At 42.2% G+C, this 13,913-nt stretch overlaps 1 protein-coding gene across 2 annotated transcripts in view; it reads right to left on the reverse strand.

Annotated features, from left to right (window-relative positions):
* Nucleotides 1-13,913, reverse strand: part of EPSTI1 (epithelial stromal interaction 1) — a 63,655-nt gene that overhangs the window by 24,256 nt on the left and 25,486 nt on the right. For both annotated transcript variants that reach the window (XM_068395373.1, XM_068395374.1), the window contains exon 7: nucleotides 874-967. In XM_068395373.1, the coding sequence (XP_068251474.1) occupies nucleotides 874-967 (94 nt within the window). The remainder of the gene's footprint in view (nucleotides 1-873; nucleotides 968-13,913) is intronic.

The following is a 13,913-nucleotide window of genomic DNA, read 5'->3' on the forward strand; positions in this document are numbered from 1 at the left end:
GTGACGTGGCTGACTTCAGGGGAGCTCAATCTTGGTTTTGTATATATATTTGTATATATTTGATTATTTTTATTATTATTATTATACTTTTTTTTCATTATTATAGTTTATTAAAACTGTTTTAATTTTCCAACCCAGAAGTCTCTCTCCCTTTTCCCTTTCCCTTTCCCTCTGGGGGGAGGGGGGGGGATAACAGAGGGCATCTGCCGCAGGTTTAATCGCCAGCCCAGCTTTAAACCGTGACACCTCCCTAAAGGAGAAATACTTCTGTCTCAGGGTTAATATTCCTCATGCAAGTTTTTACATCAGTAAGAAAGCTTGGTTTAGACATGACAAGACTAATCATATGTGAAAAAGCCTTTTCGAGGCAATTAGAATAATGAAACTTAAGCAATACTTTATTTATTTCCTAATTACATTGATACTTACCAGGCTCATTCAAACTCGGACAAAGTCCCCAGCAGTCTGTGGAATCTTATTTAGGATGCAGTGAGAAATAAGCTTCTCTTCTGATTAGATTTTCAATGCAGTAAAGCATCCGCTGACATGAACTAGTTGAGATTTCATAAAATCTTGCCACCAACGGATGGGTACAGAGCACATTTAAGATTCTGATCTGACCTTAGAATATAAATCTGGCTCTCATTTATCAGAGAGAGATTTGTGAGTAATAAAGGCAGTCCCCTACTATTTAGGATACTCTGCCAGTGTCTAAGAGACAACGTAGGCAATCTCATTCACTCAGAAAAACTCCTTGGTACTCACTGAGTTATGTCTAGGCAATTAAGCTCAATTAGAATATTCTAATATCACACTATTGACAGCACCTGGAAAGTTGACAGAAAATATTGCACATGCCATGGTTTTGCTTACCCATGCTGTAGGTTCTGGACCATGATTAGCAATCTGACAGGAATCACTCTTTGGCAAACCCAAGTCCAATCTGTTCAATAATTTATTGGTTTTGCTACAAAGAAATCCAATCCAAATAGAATTGTTAGTGCTTCCATAAAAATAAATACAGCTTTTTATTCCACTGTTGGAATCTAGCCTAGACATTTTATCATGTGACTGCTGAAAAACATCACAGGTGGAACAAAAGGTTATGGAGACACACAGAATAACATGGGACAGAGGATACAGAATCTATATGGTGGATAAGACATTTGCTGAGAGGAATTTTTAAGCAAACAATTATTGTTATTTACATATTTTGGGTCTACAGTGGCTATGCTTTCTTTTCTCATTGTAAACCACCTAAAACACAGACTCACATACTATCAGACTTCATCAGGATGACACTGCTTCACTGAATTGTTGCAAATCCTTCTACCACATCCATAAATTTCAGATAAGTAATTTATAAGATTATTTTAATGAATTTTCCTTCATGGTTAGCACAATGCAGCCTTACAAGAAATTACTTAAACAAGCAGCAAGACTTTGAAGCATTATGTAGCATCAAAAAAAATGCTTGTCTTTAGTCGAAGCAGAATTGCACAATGTTGTCATTTCTTATTCTGGTAAGGGCAATTTTATTTTTCCGATTGTGTCCCTTATAAACCAGATTTTCAAAGTAGCATCATTTTGCTCACAGTTTCAACCAAGTACAGTTAAACAAAGTCACAAGCAATCACATAAACAAAAACTAGGAGTTCCAGTGCCTTGATAAGGAATCAGTTTCCTAACCTGCAGACCAAGGCATATCTATTGAAGTCTTTTCTCACTCAAAGGAATAGAGGAAAGAGGCAATTTTATTTCTGTATACAGCTTTGGAAAGCATGAAAGCACTGAAGCGAGAGCAGAAAGAGTGCTTCAAGAGGCATTCAGTGCACAGATTTACTCTGCTAACCAGGCAACCAGCTAGCTCTGTGGGGGAGAAGATGCCACTACCAAAGGCAGCTACTTAACCTTGGAGAAAAAGCCTTGGCTGCCAAACAGTGATGATGACTAATTGATGAAACAGACTATATCAAGTGTGTTTTTATCTTTCACTCCATGATCTGAAATGGTGAGTAGATGCATTTTTTGAAAATGTCTTGCTGGTCAGTGTGTATATTGAGGATAAGTGGGGACAAAGAACAAGAATCCACAAGTTCTTCTATGGTACTCTACACAATACAAAACCATGTTACCACTTCAGGTACAGCATTTACTCAAGCTGTAGCAAGCCATGCTTTTTGAGTCTCAGCATTCCCAGTTCACTCCCTTTCCTCCATTACCTGGGCTGTTAACAGGGACTTCAGCCAAGGCACAATACAGAAAGGACCAGTAAAACATAAGATTCCCTGCTCTACAAAGAACCTGTATACCAAGGTTAAATGAATTAATACTCTCTTCTTACCCAAGCTTTAAGCACGCACATTTTTTTCCATAGAAGATGAGTGGTTGAGTGGTGAGACTGCACAGAATAATTTTAGGAACTTGAAGTTTTAAATTGCAGATTTTGTGTTTCTCTACCTATGCTAAAATTGCTAAAATAACAATTTATTTCTACGCCAAAAAGACTAAGAACTCCTGCAGAAAGTCTGGAATATATTTGAGAGTGTTGTACCTCTGCAAAGAAATCTCTAGCAACTTGGGGTATAGCTGGATGTCCTAATTTCTTATGGATGGCAAAAGAATGACATGGGGTATGTGGAAGTTCTCATTATTTGCACAAAAATGGGGTGGAGGGTTGAGACACTGCCTTCCCTGGATCAGCACACTGATAGATGAAAAGCTAACTCAGTTTCAGTATCAGAAAAGATGATTACAAGAGTGGAAGCAAATCAAGTTTCTCAGCAAGTCTGTGCACTGCCTTTGAATTCAGAAAACACCCTACTACACCACATTTAAGTAATACATTAATAAAGTGTTCTTATCACAAGAAAGGGACTTAGATTTTCCAAATGTTACTAAAGACAAACTCAGTCAAGTCCATCATATATGTTAATTCGTTGTGTATCATCTCTATGGAAACCCAGCAATGCATCTGGAGTTGCCACTGTCAAAATATTGTCTGAATGGTATTTTTCATAATATTAAATCCAAAGTCATAACAATGCAGAGCATAGCATAGGTCATGCTGCAGGGAAAGGGGGAAGTCAGAGAGACAGCTCAGTTAACTTTCCAGAGAGGAAAGCATTATCTCCAGAAGGAAATCACCATACCAAAGTGTCCATAGGTGTTTCACATTGAGACAACTGGAGCAACATCTCACTTGCTAAACCTTCAAGGGCTAATCAAAGATGCTAATAAAATGTGCTCCTCTAAACTAATTAATATTAAGGATAGAAGAGCATGAGCTGAAATTAATTTGAATACAGCAGCATCCTGTTACCCTTCAAAAATAGCTAGGCAAAAGGAGATCCAAAAGTTAGACAAACCAAGAAGACGGCACACTCCTAACAGGCTGCTATCCTGTGCTCTTACTACCCCTAAGTATCTTCTGAAGAGAAGAGAGCTGTTCAGAAGCACTGGTTAAGCTGGAGCGATCTTATGAGGGTATTTTGTCTTTTTTGGTAGCCCTGTTTCCCATTACACCGTTGGGAACAAGCCTTTTGCTCTGCTAATTAAAATAGGCTACTCCCATACTGGTACGTTTAACAGCACCAGGCAATACTCTTAGCATGGGAACTCAGCCATCCATATTGTGGTAACAATTCCTGGAATAGCTTTGACCTGTTCCAAATAGCACTTTCCCAAATAACTCCTAGCTGCTGTCCAGGAATGAATATCAACCACAAGTAACTCCCAACAGGCACTTTGGATGCAACTGCCCCATTTTGGGAGGTAAAAAAGTTTCCTAGCAATGGAAGCAGGCAGTCTCAGGCCTGTTGGCCTCAAAAGTGACAGTGATTGACAGTGTTTAATTTATTAGCACAGTTACAGCTGTGGTAGAGTGAAGTACAATACTGGATTCAGGGGCTGAAAAACTCTTAAGAGCTGTCATGGGAAAATACTGACTCTGCTGCCAGGATCATTGAGTAACATGCTAGAAGGGGACAGTGCATGACTGTGGAAATCAGTCCATGTTGCAGATGCTTTCTGTGCGTTCTTAGATATACGGCTTTACATTTCACAACTGTTCTTAGGCAGAGTCCTTTCTTAAAAGCTGTTATGTAAAAGCATACACTTGAAGCTCAACAAGTACATGTAAAACACAGAAACATGAGTCTGTTAGGTGTTCCACCGAGAACACTGTAATTTAGGGATTCATAGTTGGCACCCTGCACTCACCAGCTACTTGTAGATCAGGGAATCCACGTGCATTTCTTATTGTTTGGACTAAATGCGTGTGCTGCCCACATTCTCACCAGGGTGAGACAAGGGGGTGGATATAAAAGCCAGAGTGAGCCAAGGTTCCTCTGGCCTAGGTAGGAGTTCCTGTGCTCTAACTAGCCTCGACAGCTGAGAAGCAGAAAGCGCCACAGTTGACTCCAGCAGGCAACTGTGGAAGATCTGGAGACCCACACTGATCTCATTGCTGAACCTTAGGTCTAAGATCCTATGCAGAATAAGGGCTTTAACTTCGTGTGTCACTTCATCTCAACTCCCATTACATCTACAAGTCAAAGAGAAGAGCCAGTCTTGAAAAGGATTCATCCTTAGGAACATGAATAAGGATATGGACCGAGGCCCCAGCATCTTCCTCCACTCAAGAGTCACACAGCACTGCTCACTAAGCATTTTATTTGAGACTGTATTTCTCTCAGAACAAACACATAAAGAAAAGAATTTTTCTGCCTACATGTAAAGTTCTTGGTTTTAAGTCTATTTTACAGACTAACATTAAAAATGTATCTATTAAAAATGCTTCTTGTAATCTTTATTACTGCTTCCCAATGAAACCAGTGGCAGTTATTCTTTTTTGCTTTAATTGATGGATATTGAAATGCCAGAATAGAGAAAAATATACTGGCTTTTATGCCAGTGCTTTTGGGGAAAAAAAAGCACAATACTTTTGTACATGACATAAATCTATTTATTTCTCTTGACAATTTTTAAAAGATAATGGCCATTCTTATTACTACTGAAAACAAGACAGCTCCTGAACTCCTTGTTTTCTCAAGCTGCAGGATCTCCAGCATTACAGTTCTGCTCTAATGAACATCCACAAGTATGCCAAGAGCCATTCAAAAACAGTACTAAAAAATAAAAATAAAGAATCCCAAGCACGGTAAATCATTATAGCCATTGCAGAGAGGAAACTGCATGAGTAGTCAGTAAGACAAGAAAAGTAGCATCTAGTGCTGAATGACACGGACACATCAGCTTCCAAATTCATTGCTAGTAAGCAATGCTAAAGTGATATTTCATCAGTTTCTTCAAATTCAGCTGAAAAACTAAGAACCGTGCTTAATGATGCATAGGTGATTCTGCCCCTCTACCCTGCTCTGGTGAGACACCACCTGGAGTACTGCACCCAGCTCTGGAGTCCTCAGCACAGGAAAGACATGGACCCAGAGGAGGGCCACAAAAATGATTAGAGGGCTGGAACACCTCTCCTATGAGGAAAGGCTGAGAGACTTGGGGTTGTTCAGCCTGGAGAAGAGAAGGCTCCAGGGAGACCTTATTGAAGCCTTTGAATACTTAAAGGTGGCTTATAAGAAAGATGAGGACAGACTTTTTAGTAGGGCCTGTTGTGATAGGACTAGGTAAAATGGTTTTAAACTAAAAGAGGGTAGATTTAGACTATATGTAAGGAAGAAATTTTTTACAATGAGGGTGGTGAAACACTGGAACAGGTTGCCCAGAGAGGTGGTAGATGCCCCATCCTGGAAATATTCAAGGTCAGGTTGGATAGGGTTCCGAGCAACCTGATCTAATTGAAGATGTGCCTGTTCATTGAGGAAGGGTTGGACTAGATGACCTTTAAAGGTCCCTTCCAGCCCACACTATTCTATGATTCTATGACAATGCATACATAGTGTTAGTTTCACACATCTGCCCAGAAGTTCCATGACAGTTTTTAAATAGCAGGACTCCCCCTCCCAAAAACAAAACCAAAAAACAGAACTGAATTTCATTCAAGACTCATCTTTTTGCAGCACCAGCAAGCATATCGACACTTCTCCCCACTTCAACATACTTAATTTGCTAAGCGTAACAATTTCCTCAGCTTTTGCAGAAATTAACATCAGTTGCTTAACCCTACCAAAGCCTACCCACAAGAAAAGCTGCCCTTCATTTCAGAAAGGTCCATGGTGTGTACGTGTGTTCTTACTAATGTCCTTGATCCTTCCTCAGCAAGGGCTCTGCCTTATGCATTGCCATATGCATCCTGGTCAGGCATTTGCTATGACCCAAAAGCCAGGCTGGCTGGTACTAGGGCCATTGCTGCTCCTTTGTCACGTGGCCTAACAAAATCAAACGTTAAAATAGAAAAAATTCCAGAAGTTGACACAAAAGTAGATGAGATTACTGTCTATTTATGCAGGTTTCCCATAGATTCTATGTTGGGAGATGGAAAAGGAGACTCCAAATGGAGCTGTAGTTGGGACTTGAATAGAGAAGAACCATTTTCTAAAGTGTGAATGACACTGGGGGCCCATAATATAATTTGTGAAAATAATCCCACCAAAGGCACGTATTTCAAAATTAAGCCATTAAGAAAGTTGCAAGTAGCCTGAGAGCAGAATCCAATGGCTTTTGCTGTTATACAATTATACATGCCTCCTCTCACATCCACACCTCTTTGCAGAGATTTATCAGAGCCACGAGAAGTTTACAAGGCTTAAGTAAATTCAGAAGGCTACAAGCAACTGCCATGTTTCCCATAGCCGGGCCATGACAAGGGGCAAGGTAGTAAAAACACCTCCTTCTGTTGGCAACAAACATGCCCTCAGCTCTGCATGGATTCTGGTTCTTTTCCTCTACCTCAACTCTAACCCATACCTGTAGGACAGAGTCTAATTTGGGGTAATAAGAAACAACGAACGTCAGCCATGTGCAAAGTTGTCAGCATGAACTAACGTGCATTTTTTTGAGGTGGCATGTGGGTGGGGAATTCACCTTTTGCTGGAAGCTATAAGGTGAAAAATTACAATGGGAAATGATTAACCCATAAAATTCCTGTATGCTGTTGATGGCTCTTCCCCAACGACCTTTCCTGGGAAGAAAGGCCATCCTCTGGGTATTTAGTTCACTTGCTTTCCAGCACAACTTCTTCCAGTAGCCACATACCAAGCTTAATGCAGTATTCACAGACTTCACTGGGAGTAATGCATAAGCATACTATGTAAGACTTGGACAAATCTAATGAAAGTGATCAAAACTGTGCTATCTTTGGCTGGTAGGCATTCTTGTCTGCAAGTTCTTGAGCATGTGTTCCTGTTCTTGAGGATAAGAACAAAAAACGTGGTACTAGTTCATTTTAGGTATAAGGCTTCAAGAAAGTATAAAAATAGGTTTTAAAAAAAAAGGCAACTTTCTCAGCAGAATTATTTTCATCACTTCCCACCCACACCCAAAACTAATCTTTCCTGTCAATCCACTTGCTTTTTTTGTTTTCCTGACTGGATGAAATAATACAGCTAGGCTATTCTTTCCTGCCACCAACTCATCCAATATTCTTGGAAGTTATTTTAGACATCAAGTTTCATTTATTATCTGAAGTAATAAGCATAAATCCATTTTTAAGGAAAATGCAGTTTTATATAAGTCTGTTGCATAGATCTTCCATTCTGTGTACTCCATCTGCACGTGCAATCTGCTTCTATATTTTCAGCCAGCTTGAATGGGCAGATTAATGCATACAATTAGAAAGCAACCTCACAGGCGTTCAATAAACTGCCTTCATTATTACACTCAAGAGAGTCCCTTTGGATGTCTATAAAAGCCTAGTTTTCTGCCTGTTAGCTAAATAATTGACAACGCTTAAAATAATCAGGAGCAAATGAACAAAACTAAGACCATTGTGGTGAAAAGAAGCAAACAAAAGATTCTCAAGGCTGCAAACCCTTTTTTTGTGAGCCCTTATTCATTCTCTCTAGCAACCTATATTAAAAGTCTGGTCAGGTTTACATTTGCACTTCTGTGGGGAAAATTTGTTACTAGCCTGCTGTTTGAACCACACATCATAGGGGACTGAAAAATGGCAAGGACACTAGTATTTATCCTGTTAAAAAAGATAAATAAATAAAAATTCTGGTTTGATTCAGGTTTTGTTTTCTTGCATTTTATGACTTTTGGGAAAACTGCTTTGGCAGGCAAGTGTATATCAGCTTGGATTGGTGAACCTCCTGCATTGTGTCTGGAATATGCACTTAGAGGCACTCTGGCAAATTCTGTTCCCAGCTCCAAATTCTGAGCAGAATATCTTGAGTGCACACATGTACCCGAGTGCAGCAGTGCCAGGAATTTTTACAGGAGTACAACCTTCACAAAAACAGAGGCATGAATATGTAACAAAGGGAAAGATGAAGTGATACAACAGCCATCATGTACTATTAAAAAGAAACCCTATGTGCTAGACTGCTTTTCCCATTACATAAATAGGCAGATAGCTATTAGAAATGCAGTGGACCACATCCAACACTCCAGTTTCTGGGAAGTCAAATCCAAATGAAATAAAAGCAACTTACTAGAGAGCTGGGCTAATGCCTTATGGTGAGACATGCTACAGTTCAGGCAGAGATTCATACAGCCTGCACAGCAAGCCACAGAGAAAAGCAAGTCATGAAGTGGCCATCCCTCATTACTGTTTAAATGACATTTTTTTTGTGTCCTCACTAAAGAGGGATGTCCTGAAAACTCCCAAGACGGCCATCTAATCTCTTCTTCATTCCCATTTAGAAAGATGGACACTCGGTCCTTTCCTCACAAGGATTAACAATTGCAAAGTATGGACTACGCAAGCATTCATTACCTTTTAATGCACTCTGACAGAAACACGGTCCCTACCACAGGCCAATGCATGCAAGACACCATAACTCAGAAGGAAGGACTCAATGTGTAAGTAGTTTCTGGTAGAAAAGAACTTGTTTTCTAGATCTGGTGTCTGCAGAGGCGGAAACACAGCAACATTATTGCCAATAAATCCCTTAAGCGTTTCTCCTCTGTTAGTACAAACCACAGCAATGCTGCCATGCAGCAACTCCCCGGCCCAAAGTCTACTCCTGTGTGCTCTTCAGACTTTTTATACACAGCTGTTTGAGGAGATACCTTGTGAGTTTTGCCCATTTTAGTCACCTAATAAAGCATGAGTCCACTTGGGTCAGAGGAGCTGCTGATCCCAAAAGAGAGACTTGCAGACTGTTCCACAGCGCTCTGCATGCGTGCCTAGACCTCATTCTCACAAGATACAAACATACACTCAAGCAACTGTGATAACAGATTCAGTTGACTTTCAAGGGCCAGTTGTACACAAAGAAGCTAACAAGGCTTTCAAGAGACAGGGAGTAACTGTATTCTGTGGACAGTGGACAAGGTTACAGACAATTTTTCCTTTTGGCATTCACCTACTTTGCGTTATACCCTTTGAAAGGGGATTTCAGTGAGAAGTTCCTGTTTTTAGTAGTGACAGGAATTTAATCGGAACCACAAACTTCTGGGCAGCATCATACTTTATTGTCAGAGTATGTTAATGAGACAAGAATCTTAAGTGCCTTTCCATATCAAATAGAAGCAGCACTTCATACCAGTGAGGTACTAACAGGGCTGTACTCTGAGGAGGCAGATACAGCTAGAGGGGGTGATCAATTTTAAAAGGTTTCCCAGCTAATGAGACTGCTGGTAGACATTGATCTCAGGAAAATTGTGATGTTGCAGCTACAGATGCTTACAAAAGAGAGACTAACAAGGCAGCTTATCTTTTGAAATGTCTCCACAGGCCATGACTTTACAGAGGTCACTGCTTTATATGCAGAGAATGACCTTCCTTCCCCCCTCTCCCAGTAAGCAGGGAAGGAGATCAAAATACTCTAGCAGAGACAGCGAGGAAAGGGTCACAACCTTGTATTTGTTCTCTTCATCTCTAGACATAGGCTCTTAGATGATGGAAGTAATGAGTCACTCATTTTTTGTGCAGTATGCAAAAGCATGGATTTAAATACCAAGTGCTTTTCTGCAAACATGTCTCCAATAACCACAGTACTTCAAGGGGGTTACTTTACAAGATCTGAGATGTCGCACAGTATCTTCCCACTACTACTGGATGCCGTGCTCCATAATGCCAATGTATCTTAGCAAATCAACCTCAATAACATCCAGCAGTAAATCCATTACTGCCCAAGACTCCTCTGCCTCTGCCCACCAGAGGGTTCCTTCGGACCAGGACTAGTGTCACTCTGTACAGTATGGAAGATTTTTGGTTAACCAAAATTGCATTCCCTGTAGGTAGATTTTCAGCTCAGTTCCTCCAGGTGCAGTATCTACAGGGGCCTCCTGGTGTATGTTCAATACACAAATAATCTTCTGACAGTTGAACATAATCTCAAGCAATGGAGCTTGACAATCCATCTTGACCTTCAGTTGCATCAGTCAGTTTGGTTTCCTGACACCAGGTGAATGCTCACAAGATTCTCCTAAATCGGTGGACAGAATGTCCACCAGTCAGTCTCTGTCCCAGTGCCCAGGTAGTCTGAGCTCTTGCATCACCTGGGGAACAACCAACTGCCCACACAAAGGTGTTTCAGAGGGTTTGGGTCTGCTTGACAGGATCAAGCTTACTTTTAATGGAAAAAGTGCTGATCAACAGAGTTCATTTCACCCTAAGCAAAAAAAGGTACACACAGGGGAGGGAAAGGAAGAGATATGTCTCAGTTCATAACTGAATAAGCCTTAAGACAAAAAAATCAGATTAAACATGAAGATAAGAACCCTGATCCCCTCAGGAAGAAGCAAGTCCCATTACTGAGGATCCTGCACTGAAAAGTTCTGATGAGGTTCTTGTTGAGTTAGGCTCAAAGAGCATGAAGGTGTCTGGTCTGTCAGAAACAGGCAGGGATCTAAAGCTTCAGAAATCCTGAGGAATCAAGGCATGTGTGTGTAGGAACTCCACATTGGGACAAACAGCGGACAAACAGCAGGCAAAATACCAATACCTGGAGACAAATGTTGGCAACATATTTAAGGAAAGAGCTGTACTTAATGCCAAATGTGAAGAAATAAAAGGAAAAAGACAAGAAAGGCTGAGATGAGTAAGAAAGCATTAAAATGTCTCTACATTAGAGAATGGAGTCTGGGCAAATGATGAAGGAACTGGAGCTACTAGCATGGGACAAAAGTGACTCCTTTAAAGGTCACAGACAAGGAAAGAGCAACCAGTCATGCTGAGAACACAGGTGAGTAGTTTCAGGTGCCAAAGATAAAAAAGGTAAAGGTGACTAAACAGCATTGTGTGTTAATTATGTGATAGAATTGGTTTGGATCAGTTAAAAATAAACAAATAGGCTAGAGTGAACTGGCAAGGCAGGAACTTCACTGTCAATGGAATTAATTATGTCAGGATTTAAGCAATATCTAAATCTGACATTAAGGAGGTATTCTTGGGAAACAGGTCTTCACAGCAGATCTCTACATTTAAGCTGTAGGACTATCCTAAATATAGGAATCACTCATTATTTCCATGTGGATTAGATTTCTTCACTATTCACTAAAATAAATGGGTGGAGATGTAATTTAGATCCTGTTTCGCTAATTAGTCTTGGATTGAACGATCACATATTGATTCAGTTAGAGAAACAAAGCACAAAGTCATTCTATAATTCACAGGTTTTGTTTTAAAGTGTACGCTTTGAGAAGCTATGAGAAATCTAATGAATCAAATTGCTCACAGAATAAGGTATGGAGGAGGCCTGGAATATTTCACAGAATCACAGAGTGGTTGAGGTTGGATGGGACCTCTGGAGGTCATCTGGTCCAACCCCACTACTCAAGCAGGGCCATCTACAGCTGGTCCCCAGGACCGTCCCCAGGACCATGCCCAGTTGGCTTTTGAATATCTCCAAGGATGGAGACTACACAACATCCCTGGGCAACCTGAGTCAGTGCTCAGTCACCATCACAGACGAAAAGTGTTTCCTGATGTTCAGAGGGAACATCCTGTGTTTCAGTTTGTGCCCATTGCCTGTGGTCCTGAAGTCAAATGTTTCAAGTCAAAAAGTGAAAAAAACAACAGCAGAAGCCAAACCCTTCCTGCGCCCCAAACGAGACAAAACCAAACAAATAGTGGGATTGGGTGCACCCTCAGCAAGTTTGCTGACAATACCAAGCTGTGTGGTGCAGTAGACATGCTGGAGGGAAGGGATGACATCCAGAGGGACCTTGACAAGCTTGAGAGGTGGGCCCATGCGAACCACATGAAGTTCAACAAGGCCAAGTGCAAGGTCCTGCATGTGGGTGGGGGCAATCCCAAGCACAAATACAGGCTGGGCGGAGAATGGATTGAGAGCAGCCCTGAGGAAAGGTCTTGGGGGTGATGGTTGACGAGAAGCTCAACATGAGCCGGCAATCACAGAATCACAGAATCACAGAATCAACCAGGTTGGAAGAGACCTCTGGGATCATCGAGTCCAACCGTTGCCCTGACACCACCATGTCAATTAGACCATGGCACTAAGTGCCATGTCCAGTCTTTTCTTAAACACATCCAGAGATGGTGACTCCACCACCTCCCTGGGTAGCCCATTCCAATGTCTAATGACCCTTTCTGAGAAGAAATTCTTCCTAATGTCCAACCTGAACCTCCCCTGGCGAAGCATGAGGCTATGCCCTCTTGTCCTATCGCTAGCTGCCTGGGAGAAGAGGCCAACTCCCACTTCACTACAACCTCCCTTCAGGTAGTTGTAGACAACAATAAGGTCACCTCTGAGCCTCCTCTTCTCCAGGCTAAACAACCCCAGCTCCCTCAGCCATTCCTCATAGGTCAGACCCTCCAGACCCTTCACCAGCTTGGTCGCCCTCCTCTGGACTCGCTCCAACACATCAACATCTTTCTTGAAGTGCGGGGCCCAGAACTGGACACAGGAATCAAGGTGCGGCCTCACCAGTGCTGAGTACAGAGGGACGATCACTTCCCTAGACCGGCTGGCTACACTATTCCTAATAGAGGCCAGGATGCCATTGGCCTTCTTGGCCACCTGGGCACACTGCTGGCTCATGTTTAGCCGGCTGTCGATCAGCACCCCCAAGTCTCTTTCCACCGGGCTGCTTTCTAACCACTCTTCCCCCAGCCTGTAGCGCTGCATGGGGTTGTTGTGGCTGAAGTGTAAGACCTGGCACTTGTTCTTATTGAACCTCATGCCATTGGTCTCAGCCCATCTATCTAACCTGTCCAGATCCCTCTGTAGGGCCTTCTACCCTCCAGCAGATCGACACTCCCACCCAGCTTTATGTCATCTGGAAACTTTCTGAGGGTGCACTCAATCCCCTCATCCAGATCATTGATAAAGATATTAAAGAGAACTGGCCCCAGAAGTGAGCCCTGGGGAACACCGCTAGTGACCGGCCGCCAGTTGGGCTTTGCCCCATTCACCACCACTCTCTGGGCTCAGCCCTCTAGTCAGTTTTTAACCCATTTAAGAGTCCACCCATCCAAGCCCCGGGCAGCCAGTTTGTCTAGGAGGATGCTGTGGGAGACAGTGTCGAATGCCTTACTGAAGTCTAGGTAGACTACATTCACAGCCCTGCCCTCATCTACTAAGCAGGTCACTGTCATAGAAGGAGACCAGGTTGGTCAATGTGCGCTTGCAGCCCAGAAAGCCAAGTGTATCCCGGGCTGCATCAAAAGAAGCGTGGCCAGCAGGTCGGGGGACGTGGTTCTCCCCCTCTACTCTGCTCTCATGAAATCCCACCTGGAGTACTGTGTTCAGGCTCTGGTGCCTCCAACATAAGATGACATGGTCCTTTTGGAGCAAGTCCAGAGGAGGGCCATGAAGATGATCAGAGGGCTGGAGCACCTCTCCTATGAAGACAGGCTGAGAGACGTG

This window comes from Nyctibius grandis, chromosome 2 (genome assembly GCF_013368605.1).
Source record: "Nyctibius grandis isolate bNycGra1 chromosome 2, bNycGra1.pri, whole genome shotgun sequence".
Classification (NCBI taxonomy): Eukaryota; Metazoa; Chordata; class Aves; order Nyctibiiformes; family Nyctibiidae; genus Nyctibius; species Nyctibius grandis.